The sequence below is a fragment of the Oncorhynchus tshawytscha genome, linkage group LG33 (genome assembly GCF_018296145.1).
Source record: "Oncorhynchus tshawytscha isolate Ot180627B linkage group LG33, Otsh_v2.0, whole genome shotgun sequence".
Classification (NCBI taxonomy): domain Eukaryota; kingdom Metazoa; phylum Chordata; class Actinopteri; order Salmoniformes; family Salmonidae; genus Oncorhynchus; species Oncorhynchus tshawytscha.
The window spans coordinates 14701868-14724875 of record NC_056461.1 but is presented as its reverse complement, the minus strand read 5'-3'; the positions used below and the strand labels follow the sequence as shown (position 1 = coordinate 14724875).

Genomic DNA, 23008 nt, shown 5'->3' with positions numbered 1-23008 from the left:
GTCACTTTTTTTTCTCCCTCCGACTCGTTCATTATCAAGCATCACTCGTTTGTTCCGTCGCTCGCTCGGGCCTCTCAAACTAATTTGCTGAGAAGTGGAGTTGACATGTCGAGAGATGGAGAGGGAGGGAGATGGGAGAGAGATGACAGAGAAATATACAGTAGAAAGACAAAGGGAACTTGGCATACCTTGTTGAACTAGCTCAGTCCTGTCTCCCTGCTGTGTATGGCTGTAGCTCAGTCCTGTCTCCCTGCTGTGTATGGCTGTAGCTCAGTCCTGTCTCCCTGCTGTGTATGGCTGTAGCTCAGTCCTGTCTCCCTGCTGTGTATGGCTGTAGTTCAGTCCTGTCTCTCTGCTGTGTATGGCTGTAACTCAGTCCTGTCTCTCTGCTGTGTATGGGTAAAGCTCAGTCCTGTCTCTCTGATGTGTATGGCTGTAGCTCAGTCCTGTCTCTCTGATGTGTATGGCTGTAGTTCAGTCCTGTCTCTCTGATGTGTATGGCTGTAGCTCAGTCCTGTCTCCCTGCTGTGTATGGCTGTAGCTCAGTCCTGTCTCTCTGATGTGTATGGCTGTAGCTCAGTCCTGTCTCTCTGCTGTGTATGGCTGTAGCTCAGTCCTGTCTCTCTGATGTGTATGGCTGTAGCTCAGTCCTGTCTCTCTGATGTGTATGGCTGTAGCTCAGTCCTGTCTCTCTGATGTGTATGGCTGTAGCTCAGTCCTGTCTCTCTGATGTGTATGGCTGTAGCTCAGTCCTGTCTCTCTGCTGTGTATGGCTGTAGCTCAGTCCTGTCTCTCTGATGTGTATGGCTGTAGCTCAGTCCTGTCTCTCTGATGTGTATGGCTGTAGCTCAGTCCTGTCTCTCTGATGTGTATGGCTGTAGTTCAGTCCTGTCTCTCTGATGTGTATGGCTGTAGTTCAGTCCTGTCTCTCTGATGTGTATGGCTGTAACTCAGTCCTGTCTCTCTGATGTGTATGGCTGTAACTCAGTCCTGTCTCTCTGATGTGTATGGCTGTAACTCAGTCCTGTCTCTCTGATGTGTATGGGTAAAGCTCAGTCCTGTCTCTCTGATGTGTATGGCTGTAACTCAGTCCTGTCTCTCTGCTGTGTATGGGTAAAGCTCAGTCCTGTCTCTCTGCTGTGTATGGCTGTAGCTCAGTCCTGTCTCTCTGATGTGTATGGCTGTAGTTCAGTCCTGTCTCTCTGATGTGTATGGCTGTAGCTCAGTCCTGTCTCTCTGATGTGTATGGCTGTAGCTCAGTCCTGTCTCTCTGATGTGTATGGCTGTAGTTCAGTCCTGTCTCTCTGATGTGTATGGCTGTAGTTCAGTCCTGTCTCTCTGATGTGTATGGCTGTAACTCAGTCCTGTCTCTCTGATGTGTATGGCTGTAGTTCAGTCCTGTCTCTCTGATGTGTATGGCTGTAGCTCAGTCCTGTCTCTCTGATGTGTATGGCTGTAGCTCAGTCCTGTCTCTCTGATGTGTATGGCTGTAGTTCAGTCCTGTCTCTCTGATGTGTATGGCTGTAGCTCAGTCCTGTCTCTCTGATGTGTATGGCTGTAGTTCAGTCCTGTCTCTCTGATGTGTATGGCTGTAGCTCAGTCCTGTCTCTCTGATGTGTATGGCTGTAACTCAGTCCTGTCTCTCTGATGTGTATGGCTGTAACTCAGTCCTGCCTCTCTGATGTGTATGGCTGTAGCTCAGTCCTGTCTCTCTGATGTGTATGGCTGTAGCTCAGTCCTGTCTCTCTGATGTGTATGGCTGTAGTTCAGTCCTGTCTCTCTGATGTGTATGGCTGTAGCTCAGTCCTGCCTCTCTGATGTGTATGGCTGTAGCTCAGTCCTGTCTCTCTGATGTGTATGGCTGTAGCTCAGTCCTGTCTCTCTGATGTGTATGGCTGTAACTCAGTCCTGCCTCTCTGATGTGTATGGCTGTAGCTCAGTCCTGTCTCTCTGATGTGTATGGCTGTAGCTCAGTCCTGTCTCTCTGATGTGTATGGCTGTAGTTCAGTCCTGTCTCTCTGATGTGTATGGCTGTAGTTCAGTCCTGTCTCTCTGATGTGTATGGCTGTAGCTCAGTCCTGTCTCTCTGATGTGTATGGCTGTAACTCAGTCCTGTCTCTCTGATGTGTATGGCTGTAGCTCAGTCCTGTCTCTCTGATGTGTATGGCTGTAGCTCAGTCCTGTCTCTCTGATGTGTATGGCTGTAGTTCAGTCCTGTCTCTCTGATGTGTATGGCTGTAACTCAGTCCTGTCTCTCTGATGTGTATGGCTGTCGCTCAGTCCTGTCTCTCTGATGTGTATGGCTGTAGCTCAGTCCTGTCTCTCTGATGTGTATGGCTGTAGTTCAGTCCTGTCTCTCTGATGTGTATGGGTAAAGCTCAGTCCTGTCTCTCTGATGTGTATGGGTAAAGCTCAGTCCTGTCTCTCTGATGTGTATGGGTAAAGCTCAGTCCTGTCTCTCTGATGTGTATGGGTAAAGCTCAGTCCTGTCTCTCTGATGTGTATGGGTAAAGCTCAGTCCTGTCTCTCTGATGTGTATGGGTAAAGCTCAGTCCTGTCTCTCTGATGTGTATGGCTGTAGTTCAGTCCTGTCTCTCTGATGTGTATGGGTAAAGCTCAGTCCTGTCTCTCTGATGTGTATGGCTGTAGTTCAGTCCTGTCTCTCTGATGTGTATGGCTGTAACTCAGTCCTGTCTCTCTGATGTGTATGGGTGTAGCTCAGTCCTGTCTCCCTGCTGTGTATGGGTAAAGCTCAGTCCTGTCTCCCTGCTGTGTATGGGTAAAGCTCAGTCCTGTCTCCCTGCTGTGTATGGCTGTAGCTCAGTCCTGTCTCCCTGCTGTGTATGGGTAAAGCTCAGTCCTGTCTCCCTGCTGTGTATGCCTGTAGTTCAGTCCTGTCTCTCTGCTGTGTATGGCTGTAACTCAGTCCTGTCTCTCTGATGTGTATGGGTAAAGCTCAGTCCTGTCTCCCTGCTGTGTATGGCTGTAGCTCAGTCCTGTCTCTCTGATGTGTATGGCTGTAGTTCAGTCCTGTCTCTCTGATGTGTATGGCTGTAGTTCAGTCCTGTCTCTCTGATGTGTATGGGTAAAGCTCAGTCCTGTCTCCCTGCTGTGTATGGCTGTAGCTCAGTCCTGTCTCTCTGCTGTGTATGGCTGTAGCTCAGTCCTGTCTCTCTGCTGTGTATGGCTGTAGCTCAGTCCTGTCTCCCTGCTGTGTATGGCTGTAGCTCAGTCCTGTCTCTCTGATGTGTATGGGTAAAGCTCAGTCCTGTCTCCCTGCTGTGTATGGCTGTAGCTCAGTCCTGTCTCTCTGATGTGTATGGCTGTAGCTCAGTCCTGTCTCTCTGATGTGTATGGCTGTAGCTCAGTCCTGTCTCTCTGATGTGTATGGCTGTAGTTCAGTCCTGTCTCTCTGATGTGTATGGCTGTAGTTCAGTCCTGTCTCTCTGATGTGTATGGCTGTAGTTCAGTCCTGTCTCTCTGATGTGTATGGCTGTAGTTCAGTCCTGTCTCTCTGATGTGTATGGCTGTAGCTCAGTCCTGTCTCTCTGATGTGTATGGGTAAAGTTCAGTCCTGTCTCTCTGATGTGTATGGCTGTAGTACAGTCCTGTCTCTCTGATGTGTATGGCTGTAGTTCAGTCCTGTCTCTCTGATGTGTATGGCTGTAGCTCAGTCCTGTCTCTCTGATGTGTATGGCTGTAGCTCAGTCCTGTCTCTCTGATGTGTATGGCTGTAGTTCAGTCCTGTCTCTCTGATGTGTATGGCTGTAACTCAGTCCTGTCTCTCTGATGTGTATGGCTGTAGCTCAGTCCTGTCTCTCTGATGTGTATGGCTGTAACTCAGTCCTGTCTCTCTGATGTGTATGGCTGTAACTCAGTCCTGTCTCTCTGATGTGTATGGGTAAAGCTCAGTCCTGTCTCTCTGATGTGTATGGCTGTAACTCAGTCCTGTCTCTCTGATGTGTATGGGTAAAGCTCAGTCCTGTCTCTCTGATGTGTATGGCTGTAGTTCAGTCCTGTCTCTCTGATGTGTATGGGTAGTTCAGTCCTGTCTCTCTGCTGTGTATGGGTAAAGCTCAGTCCTGTCTCTCTGATGTGTATGGCTGTAGTTCAGTCCTGTCTCTCTGATGTGTATGGCTGTAGCTCAGTCCTGTCTCCCTGCTGTGTATGGGTAAAGCTCAGTCCTGTCTCCCTGCTGTGTATGGGTAAAGCTCAGTCCTGTCTCCCTGCTGTGTATGGCTGTAGCTCAGTCCTGTCTCCCTGCTGTGTATGGGTAAAGCTCAGTCCTGTCTCCCTGCTGTGTATGCCTGTAGTTCAGTCCTGTCTCTCTGCTGTGTATGGCTGTAACTCAGTCCTGTCTCTCTGATGTGTATGGGTAAAGCTCAGTCCTGTCTCCCTGCTGTGTATGGCTGTAGCTCAGTCCTGTCTCTCTGATGTGTATGGGTAAAGCTCAGTCCTGTCTCCCTGCTGTGTATGGCTGTAGCTCAGTCCTGTCTCTCTGATGTGTATGGCTGTAGCTCAGTCCTGTCTCTCTGATGTGTATGGCTGTAGCTCAGTCCTGTCTCTCTGATGTGTATGGCTGTAGTTCAGTCCTGTCTCTCTGATGTGTATGGCTGTAGTTCAGTCCTGTCTCTCTGATGTGTATGGCTGTAGTTCAGTCCTGTCTCTCTGATGTGTATGGCTGTAGTTCAGTCCTGTCTCTCTGATGTGTATGGCTGTAGCTCAGTCCTGTCTCTCTGATGTGTATGGGTAAAGTTCAGTCCTGTCTCTCTGATGTGTATGGCTGTAGTTCAGTCCTGTCTCTCTGATGTGTATGGCTGTAGTTCAGTCCTGTCTCTCTGATGTGTATGGCTGTAGCTCAGTCCTGTCTCTCTGATGTGTATGGCTGTAGCTCAGTCCTGTCTCTCTGATGTGTATGGCTGTAGTTCAGTCCTGTCTCTCTGATGTGTATGGCTGTAACTCAGTCCTGTCTCTCTGATGTGTATGGCTGTAGCTCAGTCCTGTCTCTCTGATGTGTATGGCTGTAACTCAGTCCTGTCTCTCTGATGTGTATGGCTGTAACTCAGTCCTGTCTCTGATGTGTATGGGTAAAGCTCAGTCCTGTCTCTCTGATGTGTATGGCTGTAACTCAGTCCTGTCTCTCTGATGTGTATGGGTAAAGCTCAGTCCTGTCTCTCTGATGTGTATGGCTGTAACTCAGTCCTGTCTCTCTGATGTGTATGGCTGTAGCTCAGTCCTGTCTCTCTGATGTGTATGGCTGTAACTCAGTCCTGTCTCTCTGCTGTGTATGGCTGTAGCTCAGTCCTGTCTCCCTGCTGTGTATGGCTGTAGCTCAGTCCTGTCTCTCTGATGTGTATGGGTAAAGCTCAGTCCTGTCTCTCTGATGTGTATGGCTGTAGTTCAGTCCTGTCTCTCTGCTGTGTATGGCTGTAGCTCAGTCCTGTATCCCTGCTGTGTATGGGTAAAGCTCAGTCCTGTCTCCCTGCTGTGTATGGCTGTAGTTCAGTCCTGTCTCTCTGATGTGTATGGGTAAAGCTCAGTCCTGTCTCCCTGCTGTGTATGGGTAAAGCTCAGTCCTGTCTCTCTGCTGTGTATGGCTGTAGTTCAGTCCTGTCTCTCTGCTGTGTATGGGTAAAGCTCAGTCCTGTCTCCCTGCTGTGTATGGCTGTAGTTCAGCCCTGCCTCTCTGCTGTGTATGGCTGTAGCTCAGTCCTGTCTCCCTGCTGTGTATGGCTGTAGTTCAGTCCTGTCTCTCTGATGTGTATGGGTAAAGCTCAGTCCTGTCTCCCTGCTGTGTATGGCTGTAGTTCAGTCCTGTCTCTCTGATGTGTATGGGTAAAGCTCAGTCCTGTCTCCCTGCTGTGTATGGGTAAAGCTCAGTCCTGTCTCTCTGCTGTGTATGGCTGTAGTTCAGTCCTGTCTCTCTGCTGTGTATGGGTAAAGCTCAGTCCTGTCTCTCTGATGTGTATGGCTGTAGTTCAGCCCTGCCTCTCTGATGTGTATGGCTGTAGCTCAGTCCTGTCTCTCTGCTGTGTATGGCTGTAGTTCAGCCCTGCCTCTCTGATGTGTATGGCTGTAGCTCAGTCCTGTCTCTCTGCTGTGTATGGCTGTAGCTCAGTCCTGTCTCCCTGCTGTGTATGGCTGTAGCTCAGTCCTGTCTCCCTGCTGTGTATGGGTAAAGCTCAGTCCTGTCTCTCTGCTGTGTATGGCTGTAGTTCAGTCCTGTCTCTCTGCTGTGTATGGGTAAAGCTCAGTCCTGTATCCCTGCTGTGTATGGCTGTAGTTCAGCCCTGCCTCTCTGATGTGTATGGCTGTAGTTCAGTCCTGTCTCTCTGCTGTGTATGGGTAAAGCTCAGTCCTGTATCCCTGCTGTGTATGGCTGTAGTTCAGCCCTGCCTCTCTGATGTGTATGGCTGTAGCTCAGTCCTGTCTCTCTGATGTGTATGGCTGTAGCTCAGTCCTGTCTCTCTGATGTGTATGGCTGTAGCTCAGTCCTGTCTCTCTGATGTGTATGGCTGTAGTTCAGCCCTGCCTCTCTGATGTGTATGGCTGTAGCTCAGTCCTGTCTCTCTGATGTGTATGGCTGTAGCTCAGTCCTGTCTCTCTGATGTGTATGGCTGTAGCTCAGTCCTGTCTCTCTGCTGTGTATGGCTGTAGTTCAGTCCTGTCTCTCTGATGTGTATGGCTGTAGTTCAGTCCTGTCTCTCTGATGTGTATGGCTGTAGTTCAGTCCTGTCTCTCTGCTGTGTATGGGTAAAGCTCAGTCCTGTATCCCTGCTGTGTATGGCTGTAGTTCAGCCCTGCCTCTCTGATGTGTATGGCTGTAGCTCAGTCCTGTCTCTCTGATGTGTATGGCTGTAGCTCAGTCCTGTCTCTCTGATCTGTATGGGTAAAGCTCAGTCCTGTCTCCCTGCTGTGTATGGCTGTAGCTCAGTCCTGTCTCTCTGATGTGTATGGCTGTAGCTCAGTCCTGTCTCTCTGATGTGTATGGCTGTAGTTCAGCCCTGCCTCTCTGATGTGTATGGCTGTAGCTCAGTCCTGTCTCTCTGATGTGTATGGCTGTAGTTCAGCCCTGCCTCTCTGATGTGTATGGCTGTAGCTCAGTCCTGTCTCTCTGCTGTGTATGGCTGTAGTTCAGTCCTGTCTCTCTGATGTGTATGGCTGTAGTTCAGCCCTGCCTCTCTGCTGTGTATGGCTGTAGCTCAGTCCTGTCTCTCTGATGTGTATGGCTGTAGCTCAGTCCTGTCTCTCTGATGTGTATGGCTGTAGCTCAGTCCTGTCTCTCTGATGTGTATGGCTGTAGCTCAGTCCTGTCTCTCTGATGTGTATGGCTGTAGTTCAGTCCTGTCTCTCTGATGTGTATGGCTGTAGCTCAGTCCTGTCTCTCTGATGTGTATGGCTGTAGCTCAGTCCTGTCTCTCTGATGTGTATGGCTGTAGCTCAGTCCTGTCTCTCTGATGTGTATGGCTGTAGTTCAGCCCTGCCTCTCTGCTGTGTATGGCTGTAGCTCAGTCCTGTCTCTCTGATGTGTATGGCTGTAGCTCAGTCCTGTCTCTCTGATGTGTATGGCTGTAACTCAGTCCTGTCTCTCTGCTGTGTATGGCTGTAACTCAGTCCTGTCTCTCTGATGTGTATGGCTGTAGCTCAGTCCTGTCTCTCTGATGTGTATGGCTGTAGCTCAGTCCTGTCTCTCTGATGTGTATGGCTGTAGTTCAGTCCTGTCTCCCTGCTGTGTATGGCTGTAGTTCAGTCCTGTCTCCCTGCTGTGTATGGCTGTAGTTCAGTCCTGTCTCCCTGCTGTGTATGGCTGTAGTTCAGTCCTGTCTCTCTGATGTGTATGGCTGTAGTTCAGTCCTGTCTCTCTGATGTGTATGGCTGTAGCTCAGTCCTGTCTCTCTGATGTGTATGGCTGTAGTTCAGTCCTGTCTCTCTGATGTGTATGGGTGTAGCTCAGTCCTGTCTCTCTGATGTGTATGGCTGTAGTTCAGTCCTGTCTCTCTGATGTGTATGGCTGTAGCTCAGTCCTGTCTCTCTGATGTGTATGGCTGTAGTTCAGTCCTGTCTCTCTGATGTGTATGGCTGGCTGTAGTTCAGTCCTGTCTCTCTGATGTGTATGGCTGTAGCTCAGTCCTGTCTCTCTGATGTGTATGGCTGTAGTTCAGTCCTGTCTCTCTGATGTGTATGGCTGTAGCTCAGTCCTGTCTCTCTGATGTGTATGGCTGTAGCTCAGTCCTGTCTCTCTGATGTGTATGGGTAAAGCTCAGTCCTGTCTCTCTGCTGTGTATGGCTGTAGCTCAGTCCTGTCTCTCTGATGTGTATGGCTGTAGCTCAGTCCTGTCTCTCTGATGTGTATGGGTAAAGCTCAGTCCTGTCTCTCTGCTGTGTATGGCTGTAGTTCAGTCCTGTCTCTCTGATGTGTATGGCTGTAGTTCAGCCCTGCCTCTCTGCTGTGTATGGCTGTAGTTCAGTCCTGTCTCTCTGATGTGTATGGCTGTAGTTCAGTCCTGTCTCTCTGATGTGTATGGCTGTAGTTCAGTCCTGTCTCTCTGATGTGTATGGCTGTAGTTCAGTCCTGTCTCTCTGCTGTGTATGGCTGTAGTTCAGTCCTGTCTCTCTGATGTGTATGGCTGTAGTTCAGTCCTGTCTCTCTGATGTGTATGGCTGTAGCTCAGTCCTGTCTCTCTGATGTGTATGGCTGTAGTTCAGCCCTGTCTCTCTGCTGTGTATGGCTGTCAGCTCAGTCCTGTCTCTCTGCTGTGTATGGCTGTAACTCAGTCCTGTCTCTCTGATGTGTATGGCTGTCAGCTCAGTCCTGTCTCTCTGATGTGTATGGCTGTAGCTCAGTCCTGTCTCTCTGATGTGTATGGCTGTAGTTCAGTCCTGTCTCCCTCTGCTGTGTATGGCTGTAGTTCAGTCCTGTCTCCCTGCTGTGTATGGCTGTAGTTCAGTCCTGTCTCCCTGCTGTGTATGGCTGTAGTTCAGTCCTGTCTCTCTGATGTGTATGGCTGTAGTTCAGTCCTGTCTCTCTGATGTGTATGGCTGTAGCTCAGTCCTGTCTCTCTGATGTGTATGGCTGTATGGCTGTAGTTCAGTCCTGTCTCTCTGATGTGTATGGCTGTAGCTCAGTCCTGTCTCTCTGATGTGTATGGCTGTAGCTCAGTCCTGTCTCTCTGATGTGTATGGCTGTAGTTCAGTCCTGTCTCTCTGATGTGTATGGCTGTAGCTCAGTCCTGTCTGTAGTTCAGTCTGCTGTGTATGGCTGTAGCTCAGTCCTGTCTCTCTGATGTGTATGGCTGTAGTTCAGTCCTGTCTCTCTGATGTGTATGGCTGTAGCTCAGTCCTGTCTCTCTGATGTGTATGGCTGTAGCTCAGTCCTGTCTCTCTGATGTGTATGGCTGTAGTTCAGTCCTGTCTCTCTGATGTGTATGGCTGTAGTTCAGTCCTGTCTCTCTGATGTGTATGGCTGTAGCTCAGTCCTGTCTCTCTGATGTGTATGGCTGTAGTTCAGTCCTGTCTCTCTGATGTGTATGGCTGTAGTTCAGTCCTGTCTCTCTGAAGTGTATGGCTGTAGCTCAGTCCTGTCTCTCTGATGTGTATGGCTGTAGTTCAGTCCTGTCTCTCTGATGTGTATGGCTGTAGTTCAGTCCTGTCTCTCTGATGTGTATGGCTGTAGCTCAGTCCTGTCTCTCTGATGTGTATGGCTGTAGTTCAGTCCTGTCTCTCTGATGTGTATGGCTGTAGCTCAGTCCTGTCTCTCTGATGTGTATGGCTGTAGTTCAGTCCTGTCTCTCTGATGTGTATGGCTGTAGCTCAGTCCTGTCTCTCTGATGTGTATGGCTGTAGTTCAGTCCTGTCTCTCTGATGTGTATGGCTGTAACTCAGTCCTGTCTCTCTGATGTGTATGGCTGTAGCTCAGTTCAGTACAGTACCACAGTACAGTACCTGTTCATACCTGTGTTTAGGACAGGAACCCAGATAAAGACATAGAGTGCATCTGAAATAGCACCCTATTTCCTATAGTGCACTACTTTGGGGCCCAGGGCCTGATCAAAAGTAGTGCGCTTTATAGGGATCATGATGCAATTTTTAGATGCACAATAGACTTCACCCGTGGGACCATAACAGCAGGAGTAGTAATATCTCAGCGTTGATGTTTCAGTGACTCATGACCATCAGTCTCTGATGACCTCTTAAAGGGAATGGGTTTTACTTAAAGGGTAATGGACTGTGACGTGAAGCGTAACAATCATAACCCCACAGCGTCTGCTCTTTGAGCTTTAGGTTTGATCATATCCACATTATCTCTCCAATGGCTAATTGATTTTAACTGGCAGAGCCTGTCTCACAGTTATATTTAGGTTTGTTCACGTTTACTTCAATGCCATATACTGTATATACGTGTCACTTGATAAATGGTTAAAGGGGGGGTTCAAGTACTAACACAAGGCTTTTAGTTTGGTTAAGTGCTGAGAGCACGGAGGTGGTCCCAGACATGAGTTATTTTATCAACCCTCCTCAAAGGCCTAGCCCTATTCTCTAGTCTCTGGTATGGCATACAGCTGTGGCACTGACTGGCTGTCGTGCTGTGTGTGCACGTGCGTGTGTCTGAGAATGTGGAGCGACACAGGACACGATCTGATCGATTTAGAGTCCCCGGGGAAACAAGGGAATTCTCTGAAAGGGTTATTCAGGGTACAGAGCAAAAATAATCACCAGCTCTAAGAAAACATTCCTGCACTTTAGATCAAGAACAGCCCTCCCTCACTTCCTCCTCTCCCCTTTCCATGATTCCCTCCCTTCTTCCCCCATCCCTCTTTCTTTACACTGAAATGTGTGGATCAAGTGAGCTACTGTTGAATGAAATGGGAACTATGCATATTGTATTAGTCAGCTCCCCATAGATCATCAATGGTATTCCAGAAGATTAATATATCTCTTCTTCTTCTTCTTCTTCTTCTTCTCTCTCTCCCCCAGTCGGAGTTCTCCAGTGCCGCCATCCTCCACCAGGGGAGGAGAGACCAGGTAGCAGAGTCATGTCGGGCCCAGAGTGCATCCAGCCGCAAGCGCCGGGTCCTGACCCCTGGTGACCTCAAACACCTGGTGGTGGATGAGGAGCATGAGCTCATCTACTGCTATGTCCCCAAGGTGGCCTGTACCAACTGGAAACGCGTCATGATGGTCCTCACGGGAAACGGCAAGTACAGGTCAGTAGCACAGGAAACTACTATTGAGATTTGACATAACATGCAAGACACATTTTCCGAAAGGAACACAATAAATAACTGTTGAGCGTGAAAAACCCAGCAGCGTTGCAGTTCTTGCCACAAACCAGTGCACCTGGCACCTACTACCATACCCCGTTCAAAGGCACATAAATATGTTGACTTGCCCATTCACCCTCTGAATGACAAACAGACACAATCCATGTCTCAATTGTCTCAAGGCTTAAAAATCCGTCTTTAACAAGGGACATCAATGAGGGATCATAGATTTCACCTGGATTCACCTGGTCAGTCTGTCATGGAAAAAGCAGGTGTTCCTAATGTTTTCCATACTCAGTGTTTATAACTGCTGTTTCTATGACTACCTCTCTTACTACACTTTAGATACTTTTCATTGTTTGTGTTGTTTTTATTCTGTTCCTCATGGTCTTTATTTCTCTCCATCCTAGTGACCCTATGGAGATCCCTTCCAACGAGGCCCACGTCCCGTCCAACCTGAAATATCTGAACCAGTACAGCATTGCTGAGATCAACCACCGCCTCAAGAGCTACCTCAAGTTCCTGTTTGTCCGGGAGCCCTTCGAGAGGCTCGTCTCCGCTTACCGCAACAAGTTCACCCTCAAGTACAACTCCTCCTTCCACCGCCGCTTCGGCACCAAGATCGTCCGCCGCTACCGGAAGGACGCCACGCAGGAGGCGCTGCTCAATGGCGCCGACGTCAAGTTCCGGGAGTTCGCCGAGTATCTTGTCGACCCGGCCACGCAACGCGACGGCCCGCTCAACGAGCACTGGCAGACGGTGTACCAGCTGTGCCACCCCTGTCACATCCACTATGACCTAGTGGGCAAGTACGAAACCCTGGAGGAAGACGCCAAGTACGTTCTGCGGCTGGCGGGGGTGGGCGAGTCGGTGCGCTTCCCGACCTACGCCAAGTCCACCCGCACCACAGACAGCATGACGGCCCAGTTCTTCAGCAACATCAGCTCCCAGCAACACAGCCAGCTCTTCCAGCTGTATAAACTGGACTTCCTCATGTTCAACTACTCCACGCCAAGCTATCTGCGACTGGACTAACGACTAGAGGACCAGGACATGACTAGCCAGTTGGGACTCTGGGCACGATCCACTTTTAATAAGAGAAGAAAAAAATAACTGAGAGAGAGGAGAATGGATATTTTTGCGAAAGCTTTATTCAAAAACTGTCGTCACTGTTTCTGGGGGTGAATAGGAAGGGCTGAGGTGAATGGGTGGGACAGAGATTGAGGAAAGGTGCTGGATCTGATTGGATGTGAAAGAGTCTTTGTTATCCAATCAGCATTGTCCTGAAGGTAATACAGGAGGAAGGGGAGATCCTATAGCATCAGAATGCAGGGTTCAGGCGGAGCTGATGTCAGAGGATTTCTAAGAGGGGAAATAGAAGAGAGAAGCAGGGCTCTTGGAGAGTGGTCAATGTGTGTTCTGTATGTAAATGAGTTGGGACTCTTGACCAATTAGGCTGCTTTGGATTTTGCACAGCAAATGGTGACCTCGCATGCACGCGCCCTGGCCCCAAAGCATCATGGGAGCTGAGCTTATTTTATAACGAACAATAACGAAACTCCGTCAAATTGTAAAACACATCCATGTCCTTCAGTGTGCTGTATCCTGGGTGTGTTTGATAGCACCCACCAATTATACATTTGATAAGTATACTGGCTCTTGGCTCCACCTCAAGCCCTCTTCATTATAGCTGTCTATTGACTTTGCTCTAAAGACCTCTAGAACCATCAGGTGTAAACAGTGGAGCTACAATTTACAGCCAACTGCTCTAAAGTAGTAGTGTTGCTGTCAAAATCGCCATCGTCATAGGTGAAAAGAACTCCTGAGGTTTGCCAGGTGAGGCATCAGACTCCCACAGCAGGATCTGAAACGGCGGCCTTTTTAGAAAGATGCTGAGCACCCTCAAGGCTTTAAGCCACAGGAAGTGGTCAGAAGGAGAAAGGAAGTGCCGTTGTGAATGGGTTTACCGGATGTGATTGACAGGTGTTAGGGGCCTCCCACTGACCCAGAGAGGAACTGAAGAAGAGATGGCTCCTGTGGCTGTGAAAGGGTTTAAGGGACAGGATCTCATAACCCCGCCCACGCCACGCCCTTAAAACAGGGAGGGCCATAACCCCGCCCACGGGCAATAACCCCCCCTCCGCTTCGACGACCAATCATGTATTTTAGTAAATTAAGTCTTTTTTTTTAATGTCTTCGTTTTATTGTCTTATGAAAACATTGCTGCGAGCAGCAATAAAAAAATATTATTTAAACTGCTTTTACTGCCGGGGGTGGGGGGAGAGATTTTAATATTTGTTTTCTTGGCAGATGAACGTTTCAGTAGATTTTTAAAGATAACATTGTTTTTATGAGTTTTGTTTCTCATGTTTTTTTTGTCCTGAGTTGCCTCCGGTACACTGTTAATGATAACATTTTAATTTTCTTCCTTTTTTACCAAGGGTGTACAATGTAGTGAAGTCTGTGGCTTTGGTTTCTCTGTGCGTGAGAGCTGGGACTTCCCATGGGATTTAGAGTTATTCCCTCTCTCCCCCTTAGTCCACTGAGTCTGGTGCCAAAGGGATGGAACACTGCCAATGGCAGAAAGGGTCGACTCAACTCTTAGCAGTACTTTTCGCTACATCCAATAATTTACAAAAATGAAAACATAAACTACAGCATGAGAAAAGTATTCCACATACATATCTACATCGCAGGCTACTGCTCAGAATCAGAAACAAGAGCAGTGGTTGCCTTGATAATGATCGATAATGGAACCGTCTACCTTTGAGTCTGGCGGTGAAAGTCAGGTCTGTGTGTCGCCCTCAGGTGAAAGTGCAGTGTCTAATCATTACTCTGTGTAGTCTATGGGATCGCAGAGAGTCGTATACACAGTGCAGGAGTGGGCGACGGAGGGAGAGAGAAGACAACTTAATTAGCCAAGCTGGGAGGGAGGGAGTCCTCTTTATTCTTTACACCCCTTTGTCATTCTTCCTCCACTCAGACTTCAAAGAGAGAGGGATGTTTATTGGGAAAGTTGTGTATTTTTATATTGCTAGGTCTGAGCAGAAGTAACAGCTGCACAGAAATGATTCACTTCTATATTCATCTGTCCCTCTGACTGTTTAGTTTAGACAGGCGGGGTGACTAATGACAAGCTCACCTCATTCTGTCATAGCTTCTAAAATATTGGTGTCAGTTGTATACGCTTGCATGTGTGTGTCGTTATAATTAGCAACTGGTTTGGAGGAACAAGGTCCTCCACATCTGGCTCTGATAAAGAGGAAGGCTGCTGGTTTGGAGGAACAAGGCCCTTCACATCTGGCTCTGATAAAGAGGAAGGCTACTGGTTTGGCCTACATCTCCGACTCCATCCACTTACAGAAACAATGGGAGCATTCTGAGCTCTCCCTCCTCTCTCTCTCTCTCACACACACACACACACACACACACACACACACACACACACACACACACACACACACACACACACACACACACACACACACACACACACACACACACACACACACACACACACACACAGATATTGATGCCACGCAGCCCCTTACTCAGCAGCTGTACTCTAGTGAGGGTTGGTAAGTGAGGTACGGAGGGAGAGGGGGGTTTGGATGAGGATATGGACACATTTAAAACACCACACACTCAGCTTATCTCTAACTGCCTATTTAGCCTCCAAAATGAGACACTTTACCCAAAGACTTTATGGAGTCCTCTCCTGTGCTCTCCTCTTGACTCCAACCTCTCCCAAAACAGCCCCATATAAAAACAGAAGTGGGTTTTTGGACAGTGGCAGTGATCCCTACCCTCGCAACAGGAAAAGGACTGGCTTCTTATACAAACAGAGCTGTTAAAATCCCACAGAGGCCCAGCCTAACGACCCCTGTGGAAATACTGACCTGATTCAAACATGTTTTATTCTCCATTCTTATTCCATATCCTAACTCACTCTACCTATAAATCCACCTGAATCCAATTCTGATATGTCCATTTAGTGTTCTTGCTGTATAAGTATTTATTGACAAGTGTACGGGTATATTTATGTTGTTGGAGAACGACGTCTATTGTTGGACTGAATTACATATTTACTGGGTTGCTAAATGCAGAAGCACAGGAAGTGCGCGCTCCTCTGCACATTCGTAAACATATCCACTCTGGGGCCAGGGGTTTCTAGCCAGAGATAAGCATGGATGGGGCAGTATTCTGTCAGTGGTTTTATTGTGAATAGTTTATCTTTCTGTCTGAGATATTCTTATTCAATCAGTATCTGTGCAACAGTAAAAACATCCCCATAATGCCCATGGAACTTCCTTTGTGTTACACATAAAAGGGTCCCCATGATGTTTCCTGCTGTCACAAATTAGCCCTTTGGTACCAACTCTCAGACCATGAGGCTTTTCAGAAATGTTCAAAAATATTGCCAACTGTTGAAATCTCTGGGAGGTGGTTAGAGAAGATCTCCCACTCAACTGCACAGGAACCAAAGCCTGGAATGGTAATAGAGCTCTTTTATTTTCCTTTTCCCTGTCTTAATTATGTCTTTCTATGTTGTTCTGTTGTATTCCTCTGTCAGCAACACTCCACAGCAGCTTCCACACTTTTCATTGACCTCATAGAAATATAACATATAGATAGAACACAGTTTATGATTATGTCCAATCCATTCTATGGTTGCCTCCTGCATAGCCTACAGTACATGACCACAGGGCACTTCAGTCACCACAGACAGTACCTTTTATAGGGTCACCACAGACAGTACCTTTTATAGGGTCACCACAGACAGTACCTTATAGGGTCACCACAGGCAGTCAATGGGTGCTGAAATGATCTGTGCCTTTTCATTGGAGCACATTACTGTCATCTGATTGGTCAGTCCACACACACACACACACACACACACACTCTTCAATTGTCAGATTCAAGTTGAAAAACAGCATCCCACACACTAACACAGTCAGATCACCTGTAGAGAGACTCATGTGAACACATCAAGAGGCTATGCAAATAGAGGGTTTTTGAAACACTTGCTCTGCTCAGATCTTCCCTCTTCTCCTAAGCCAGATACCGGATGGTTTTCTGTGGCTCTGTGTTGCTCAGAGGTTGTACGTACACCCTTCAAAACCACACCTCAACCCTCAGATCTCTGTGTGCTGGTTTCAGTGTTCTCATCCGTTGCCAAATAGTGAGAGTGTGTGTTGAGCTGTGTTCACATAAATCAATGTTGTTGAGAGTCTAGGCAGGCTCCTCTGCTGTCAGATGCCATGTTATCGGCCAGTGTGTGTGTCGGAGAGGTCACAATGTGCTGTACCAACGAGTGTGTATCTGAGCTGTGTGTGTGTATTGGAAAGGTCGCTCTGTACTGTACCTGCGAGTAACTTAAGAGTAACTCGAGGAACTCACTCAAACAGGCTACGTTGCATTTATTTATTCATTCCCCAACGACTACTCATAACATTCCTCCTGGTGGTCTCCATGGCAACACACCTGGACTTTTCCTCACGTGACAGACTGTCGGTTCATCATCAAGGCCCTCTCACCAGAAACATGAATAATTGAATATATCGACTGCAGGTAGTGGGAGAGGAGTTGTGATTCCCCAGCAGTGTTCTATGGTTCATTCTGTCTGATGTTTTCACAATAAAATGCCTCAAACAAACCCAGATGCCCCAGACGAATGTGTTTTTTCACTGTCTGCCTACAAGCAAGTGTGTGAACACAGACACAACAAACACACAACATTCTATATATCAAAACGCTAATCACGCACACATATTTGTCACATTATCACTCGCTGCCCAGTGGTTCCATGGGTATTCTCTGGTTGGCATGGATATTGTCTCATCAACCCATGGTCACCCCAAGCCACCTGATGATTCCAAGTTTGGCGTTCCAAAACATGCCATCTGTTTTGTTTGTGAAAAGCCTGCACATGCCGGTCTGCCAAAACAATTTCCCGTGTTTCCATGGTTACTGAGACATTCTTGTGCTCCATGATGGAAGAATATTCATGTGGTATGTATACCGTACACGCTGTCACGTGTGACCATACATGTGAATCAGATGGTAGTCCGATGGTAAGTCCCTGACTCAAAACCAAGAGGTTGTGGGTTCAAACCTAACTTCTTGTATGTTTATGGCAACTCTCAAAGTCAAATATGCAAAGACAATGGTAAGAAGTGTGAAGGAGCCGTGTCTCTCTGGCGTGAGGATCTTGAGCCATAAATCTAATCAAATGTTATTTGTAACGTGTGCTGAATACAACAGGTGTCGACCTTACAGTGAAGTGCTTACTTACAAGCCCATAACACTTTTTTTCTTAACTGCATTGTTGGTTAAGTAAAAAAATAGAAAAATAAAAGTAACAAATAACTAAACAGCAGCAGTAAAATAACAATAGTGAGGCTACAGTATATACAGGGGGTACCGGTACAGAGTCAATGTGCGGTGTTACCGGTTAGCTGAGGTAAAATGTACATGTAGGTGTAGTTAAAGTGACTACTATCTTTTCAGTCTCTTGAGGGGGAATAGGATTTGTTGTGGATGGAGAGGGCACATCGACAGGAAAGCTGTGGAGAAGGTGAAAACGGACAAACTGAAATGGTCCACCCACACAGACAGAGTGGTGAAGGTGGACAGCGCCTCTTCAACCTCAGGAGGCTGAAGAAATTTGGCTCGTCACCTAAAACACTCACAAACATTTACAGATGCACAATCAAGAGCATCCTGTCTGGCTGTATCACCGTCTGGTATGGCAACTGCAATGCCCTTAACTGCAAGGCTCTCCAGAGGGTAGTGCGGAATGCACAACGCATCACCGGGGGCAAACTACCTGCCCTCCAGGATACCTACAGCACCCGATGTCACAGGAAGGCCAAAAACATCATCAAGGACAACAACCACCCGAGCCACTGCCTGTTCACCCCGCTATCATCCAGAAGGCGAGGTCAGTACAGGCGCATCAAAGCTGGGACCGAGAGACTGAAAAACAGCTTCTATCTCAAGGCCATCAGAATGTTAAACAGCCACCACTAGCACAGAGAGGCTGCTGCCAACATACAGACTCAAATCTCTGGCCACTTAAATAAATTGACTTAAAAGGTATCACCAGTCACTCTAAATAACGCCACTTTAATAATGTTTACATATCCTACATTACTCATCTCATATGTTTAATACTGTGTTCTATACCATCTACTGCATCTTGCCTATGCCGCATGGCCATCGCTCATCCATATATTTATATGTACATATTCTTATTCATCCCTTCACATTTGTGTGAATAAGGTAGTTGTAAATTTGTTAATTCCTTTTTAGATATTACTGCATTGTCGGAACTAGAAGCACAAGCCTTTCGCTACACTCGCATTAACATCTGCTAACCATGTGTATGTGACCAATAAAATGTGATTTGATTCACGAGTGTCTTAGTGTGTTTGACCATGATAGTTTGTTGGTGATGTGGACACAGAGGAACTTGAAGCTCTCAACCTGCTCCACTACAGCCCCGTCGATGAGAATGGGGGCGTGCTCGGTCCTCATTTTCCTGTTGTCGACAATCATCTCCTTTGTCTTGATCACGTTGAGGGAGAGGTTGTTGTCCTGGCACCACACGGCCAGGTCTCCGACCTCCCTATAGGCAGTCTCATCAATGTTGTTGTGTCATCGGCAGACTTGGTGTTGGAGTCGGTTTAAACGCAGGTGCTGTGTGGTTGCCTTCTGAGGAGTTACGGCCACTTGAGGAAGTGGGTGATTTGAAGGCACTGTACATTCCTGGGGTGCAATTCCAGAACAGCAAAGAGCAACAGTCATGGATAAAATCTCCTGGAAAAAGTGGACAGTTCGTTTTTCCAGGAGATTTCATCTACGACTGTTGCTTTTTGCAGGAGAGGGAACCCCAGCTATTTACCCCATGACATCTACTAGCCTTCCGTCAACACAACCACACTCAAGAGCTGAGCCTGGGATTGAACCTACAACACTGTGTACTAGAGGCGAGATCGTTACCTGGAGAGCCAGTGGCTCTTTCACACTCAGAACACTTCTCTGTAGAAACTAGCTAAGGATCTAATGACAGACACATTTGACAAACTGTGAAAGCAGAATTATAACTGGTGTATAGTTGCTGCTATGCTGATGAATCAACCAAATGCTGAGTCACTGAGGCATCTGCTATTTATTGCACCCTGTAGTTCACATAGGGGACTTTCTCAATGTCAACAGCTTGGTTTGAATCCACCCCAATATGGCCACTTGTTCCAGTGCATGTATACAGCCCGCTCTCTGTGGAAAGGTCCTGATCTCTCTCATTATACAGACATTGTGGTCAGCACAGTGGTTCCTTTCAAGTGGGCACCTTTGAAGAAATGTCCAGGGCCACGGAATCTATAAAAAAAAAAAACTTGAGTTGGAAAGTTCTCATCCCTCTCTCACCACAGATCAGTCTTTCATTAATAAAAACACAGTACTGTCACCTACCACCTTTCTAAACTACATATCAACCTACCCACCCAGAGAACTACAACGCAATACGTTATGCATGAAACTTACTGCCACTGTAAATTCCACCACCTGCTTTTCCAAGACATGAAATAAGTTAATATTCCCATTCTAAAACATCCAGCATCTCTCCACATACAGAGGCCTTTCTCCACTCCTGTCAGAAATACATCCAGCATCTCTCCACATACAGAGGCCTTTCTCCACTCCTGTCAGAAATACATCCAGCATCTCTCCACATACAGAGGCCTTTCTCCAATCCTGTCAGAAATACATCCAGCATCTCTCCACAAGAGGCATTTCTCCACTCCTGTCAGAAATACATTCAGCATCTCCCCACATAAAGGCATTTCTCCACTCCTGTCAGAAATACATCCAGCATCTCACCACATACAGAGGCCTTTCTCCAATCCTGTCAGAAATACATCCAGCATCTCTCCACATACAGAGGCATTTCTCCACTCCTGTCAGAAATACATCCAGCATCTCTCCACATACAGAGGCCTTTCTCCAATCCTGTCAGAAATGCATCCAGCAATCTCCCCACAAAGAGGCATTTCTCCACTCCTGTCAGAAATACATTCAGCATCTCCCCACATAAAGGCATTTCTCCACTCCTGTCAGAAATACATCCAGCATCTCCCCACATATAGAGGCATTTCTCCACTCCTGTCAGAAATACATCCAGCATCTCCCCACATACAGAGGCATTTCTCCACTCCTGTCAGAAATACATCCAGCATCTCCCCACATACAGAGGCATTTCTCCACTCCTGTCAGAAATACATCCAGCATCTCCCCACATACAGAGGCATTTCTCCACTCCTGTCAGAAATACATCCAGCATCTCCCCACAAGAGGCATTTCTCCACTCCTGTCAGAAATACATCCAGCCTATTTCCATGGCCCTGCCTTCTCATTGGCTATAAACCCTGTCATTAGAGGGAGGCTGCTGACAGTGGCACATCAGGGGAGGGTGTGTGTGTTCATGTGTAGGGAAGGGAAGTTAACAGCTGCTGTGTCCATGTGAGCGGTGTCACTGTGGGTATCTGTGGTTTTTGAGAATGCATGTAATCAGTTGGGGCTTTATTTATGCTTTAAAAGGCAAATACAACACCTGACAAAGTGTTGCATCACCGCAGGTCTCCGAAACAATCTCTCTGTCTATTTATGCTGTTCTCTGTCACTCTGTGTATCTCATGGCTGTGTCCCCCTCGGGCTTCCATACGTTGCCACACACGCAGATGTGTGATTCCCACTTCAAATTAATGTTCACCACCCACCCGGTGGCTATCACTTTCTCCCTCTTTCTGAGTTTCTTGCCAAATGAGATTGATTGGGGTCTAAGTAAAGAAGAATGGACTGGTGTTTCACTTCCTCAGTAGAGCGAATGTACTACGCTGAGTCATCGGGCCCTGCTCACAGCGTCAGTGATTCCTCCCAGCCCCCCTCGGTGACCTTGGTCTACAGTAGGTTTTATACTGGCTATGGTTCAGAGGCGATAAAGACACGGCTGGATTATGAACCAGGCCGGCAGTAGACAAGAAATACTTGAGCTCTTCTTATTTGAACTCTTGTCAACAGCACAGTTCAGAAGGCTAAACCTGGCATCTGACGCCACTCCATCAGTCACCAAGGAATCTCACCCCTGGGTGGCAGGAATCTCTCAGTTTACCTCCCTTCCTCCTTCCTACTAGTTATTTCCCCTCTCCAACCCATCTCTCTCTCTCTCGCTCTCTCCCCCCCCCTCTCTCTCTCCGGTCATAGTAGTAATACATATGATAACAACGATGATTATCATTTTAATAACCCTCATTAGGTTTAGTCCTGACAGTCTTGATTATCTCCCACTGCAACACTGGGCCGATGGAGTTTCCATAGAGGCACACTCTGAACACCCCATCACTAGAGAAAATAATCGGGGGGGGTGATCTGTTTCCTATTAGCTTCCAGTGTGAATCAGCTATTGTTTTCTGTTCAGTTTGGGCAGTAAGCCCGGGGGCCACATAGGTCCCCTGGGACTACTGGAGGGGCCAGAGATGACCCCTGTATTAGGTTTCAATTTCATGGTCCCCCTGGTGCAGACCGTACCCCTTTTCCCAAGCCATAGTCAAACCTGTCAACTCAAACCCCCGCACCCCTCTCTAACCCCCTGCCCAATACAAGGTTCAGCACCCCTTGTTAACACCAGAGTGTCTAGACATCAACAGAGGCACACTGTTACATGCCCACAGAATACTGTACATACTATACAAAGAAACACAGAAAAAACATAGAGGGGCTGCTCACTTACATTCTCAGACTGTAGTAAGAGAGTGTGTGTGTGTGTGATGCAGTCATACAGTACATGATTCCTCTCTGTAGCCAGGCAGAGACATGGGCCAACATTGGAGACATGCCACCTCATAAAACCCACCTAGTATAATAAATGTCTAACATCTTAACTCAACAGTAACACAGTGGGAGTTCCCTCTCTCAACCATCTGATGTTCACTTTTTCCTAATGCAGATATTTTGTTTTAACCCTATGCTGTCACAATAACATTATCCATGCTCATCAACTACAGTATCTACTGAATGGTAAGGAGACAGAAAGCCCATAACACACTTTAAGAAGGATATCATTTAAAACCACACAAGTGTCTTTTCCCCCATGCAGTCAGTGATGGCAGAATTTGAGTAAGTATCTACTGAGGACAGTACAGTAAAATAAAAACTACAGTAGTTCAGATAGATCACATCCTGATTCCCTACTTTCTCCTATACAGTATAGACAGGAGGTGGAGAGACAGCCAAGAGTAATTCAGTGTTCTGGTTATGGGGTCTCAGGAGGTCCTGCTCTGGTCGTTAAGCCACACGGTACTGACACTTCAGAGACTCTCCTCGACAACCATGAAAATCTGCTCTTTAAGGGGCAGACAAGCACACAACACAACCATGAAAATACACAAGCAGCAAATCTGCTCTTTAACTACTTAGTCAAGCCCTTCCGACTTCATTGAGAAAGAACAAAAACACAGCAAAATGAAGGCGTATTACGGTACATGGGTTAACGTAGCATGGTATCAGAACTGTCAAATATGAAAAGATAATAGAAATCCATTGGATAGACTTAGTCCTAGGGTGGCAAAGGGTCGGAAAGTTTCCGGATTTTTTTGGGAAATTTTTGCATGGGAAGTTACACTCTGGAATTTGGGGAATTTTGCTTAAATTCATCAATATAACAGCTTATTCAAGGTCTTGTGGCATAT

At 47.3% G+C, this 23008-nt stretch overlaps 1 protein-coding gene across 2 annotated transcripts in view; it reads left to right on the top strand.

Moving 5' to 3' along the window:
* The window catches only part of LOC112235801 (carbohydrate sulfotransferase 11-like), a 90255-nt gene extending 74224 nt beyond the window's left edge, over positions 1-16031 (top strand). For both annotated transcript variants that reach the window (XM_042311103.1, XM_042311102.1), the window contains exons 3-4: positions 10975-11204; positions 11672-16031. In XM_042311103.1, the coding sequence (XP_042167037.1) occupies positions 10975-11204; positions 11672-12296 (855 nt within the window). In that variant the 3' untranslated portion in view covers positions 12297-16031. The remainder of the gene's footprint in view (positions 1-10974; positions 11205-11671) is intronic.
* Positions 16032-23008: the final 6977 nt, after the last annotated feature.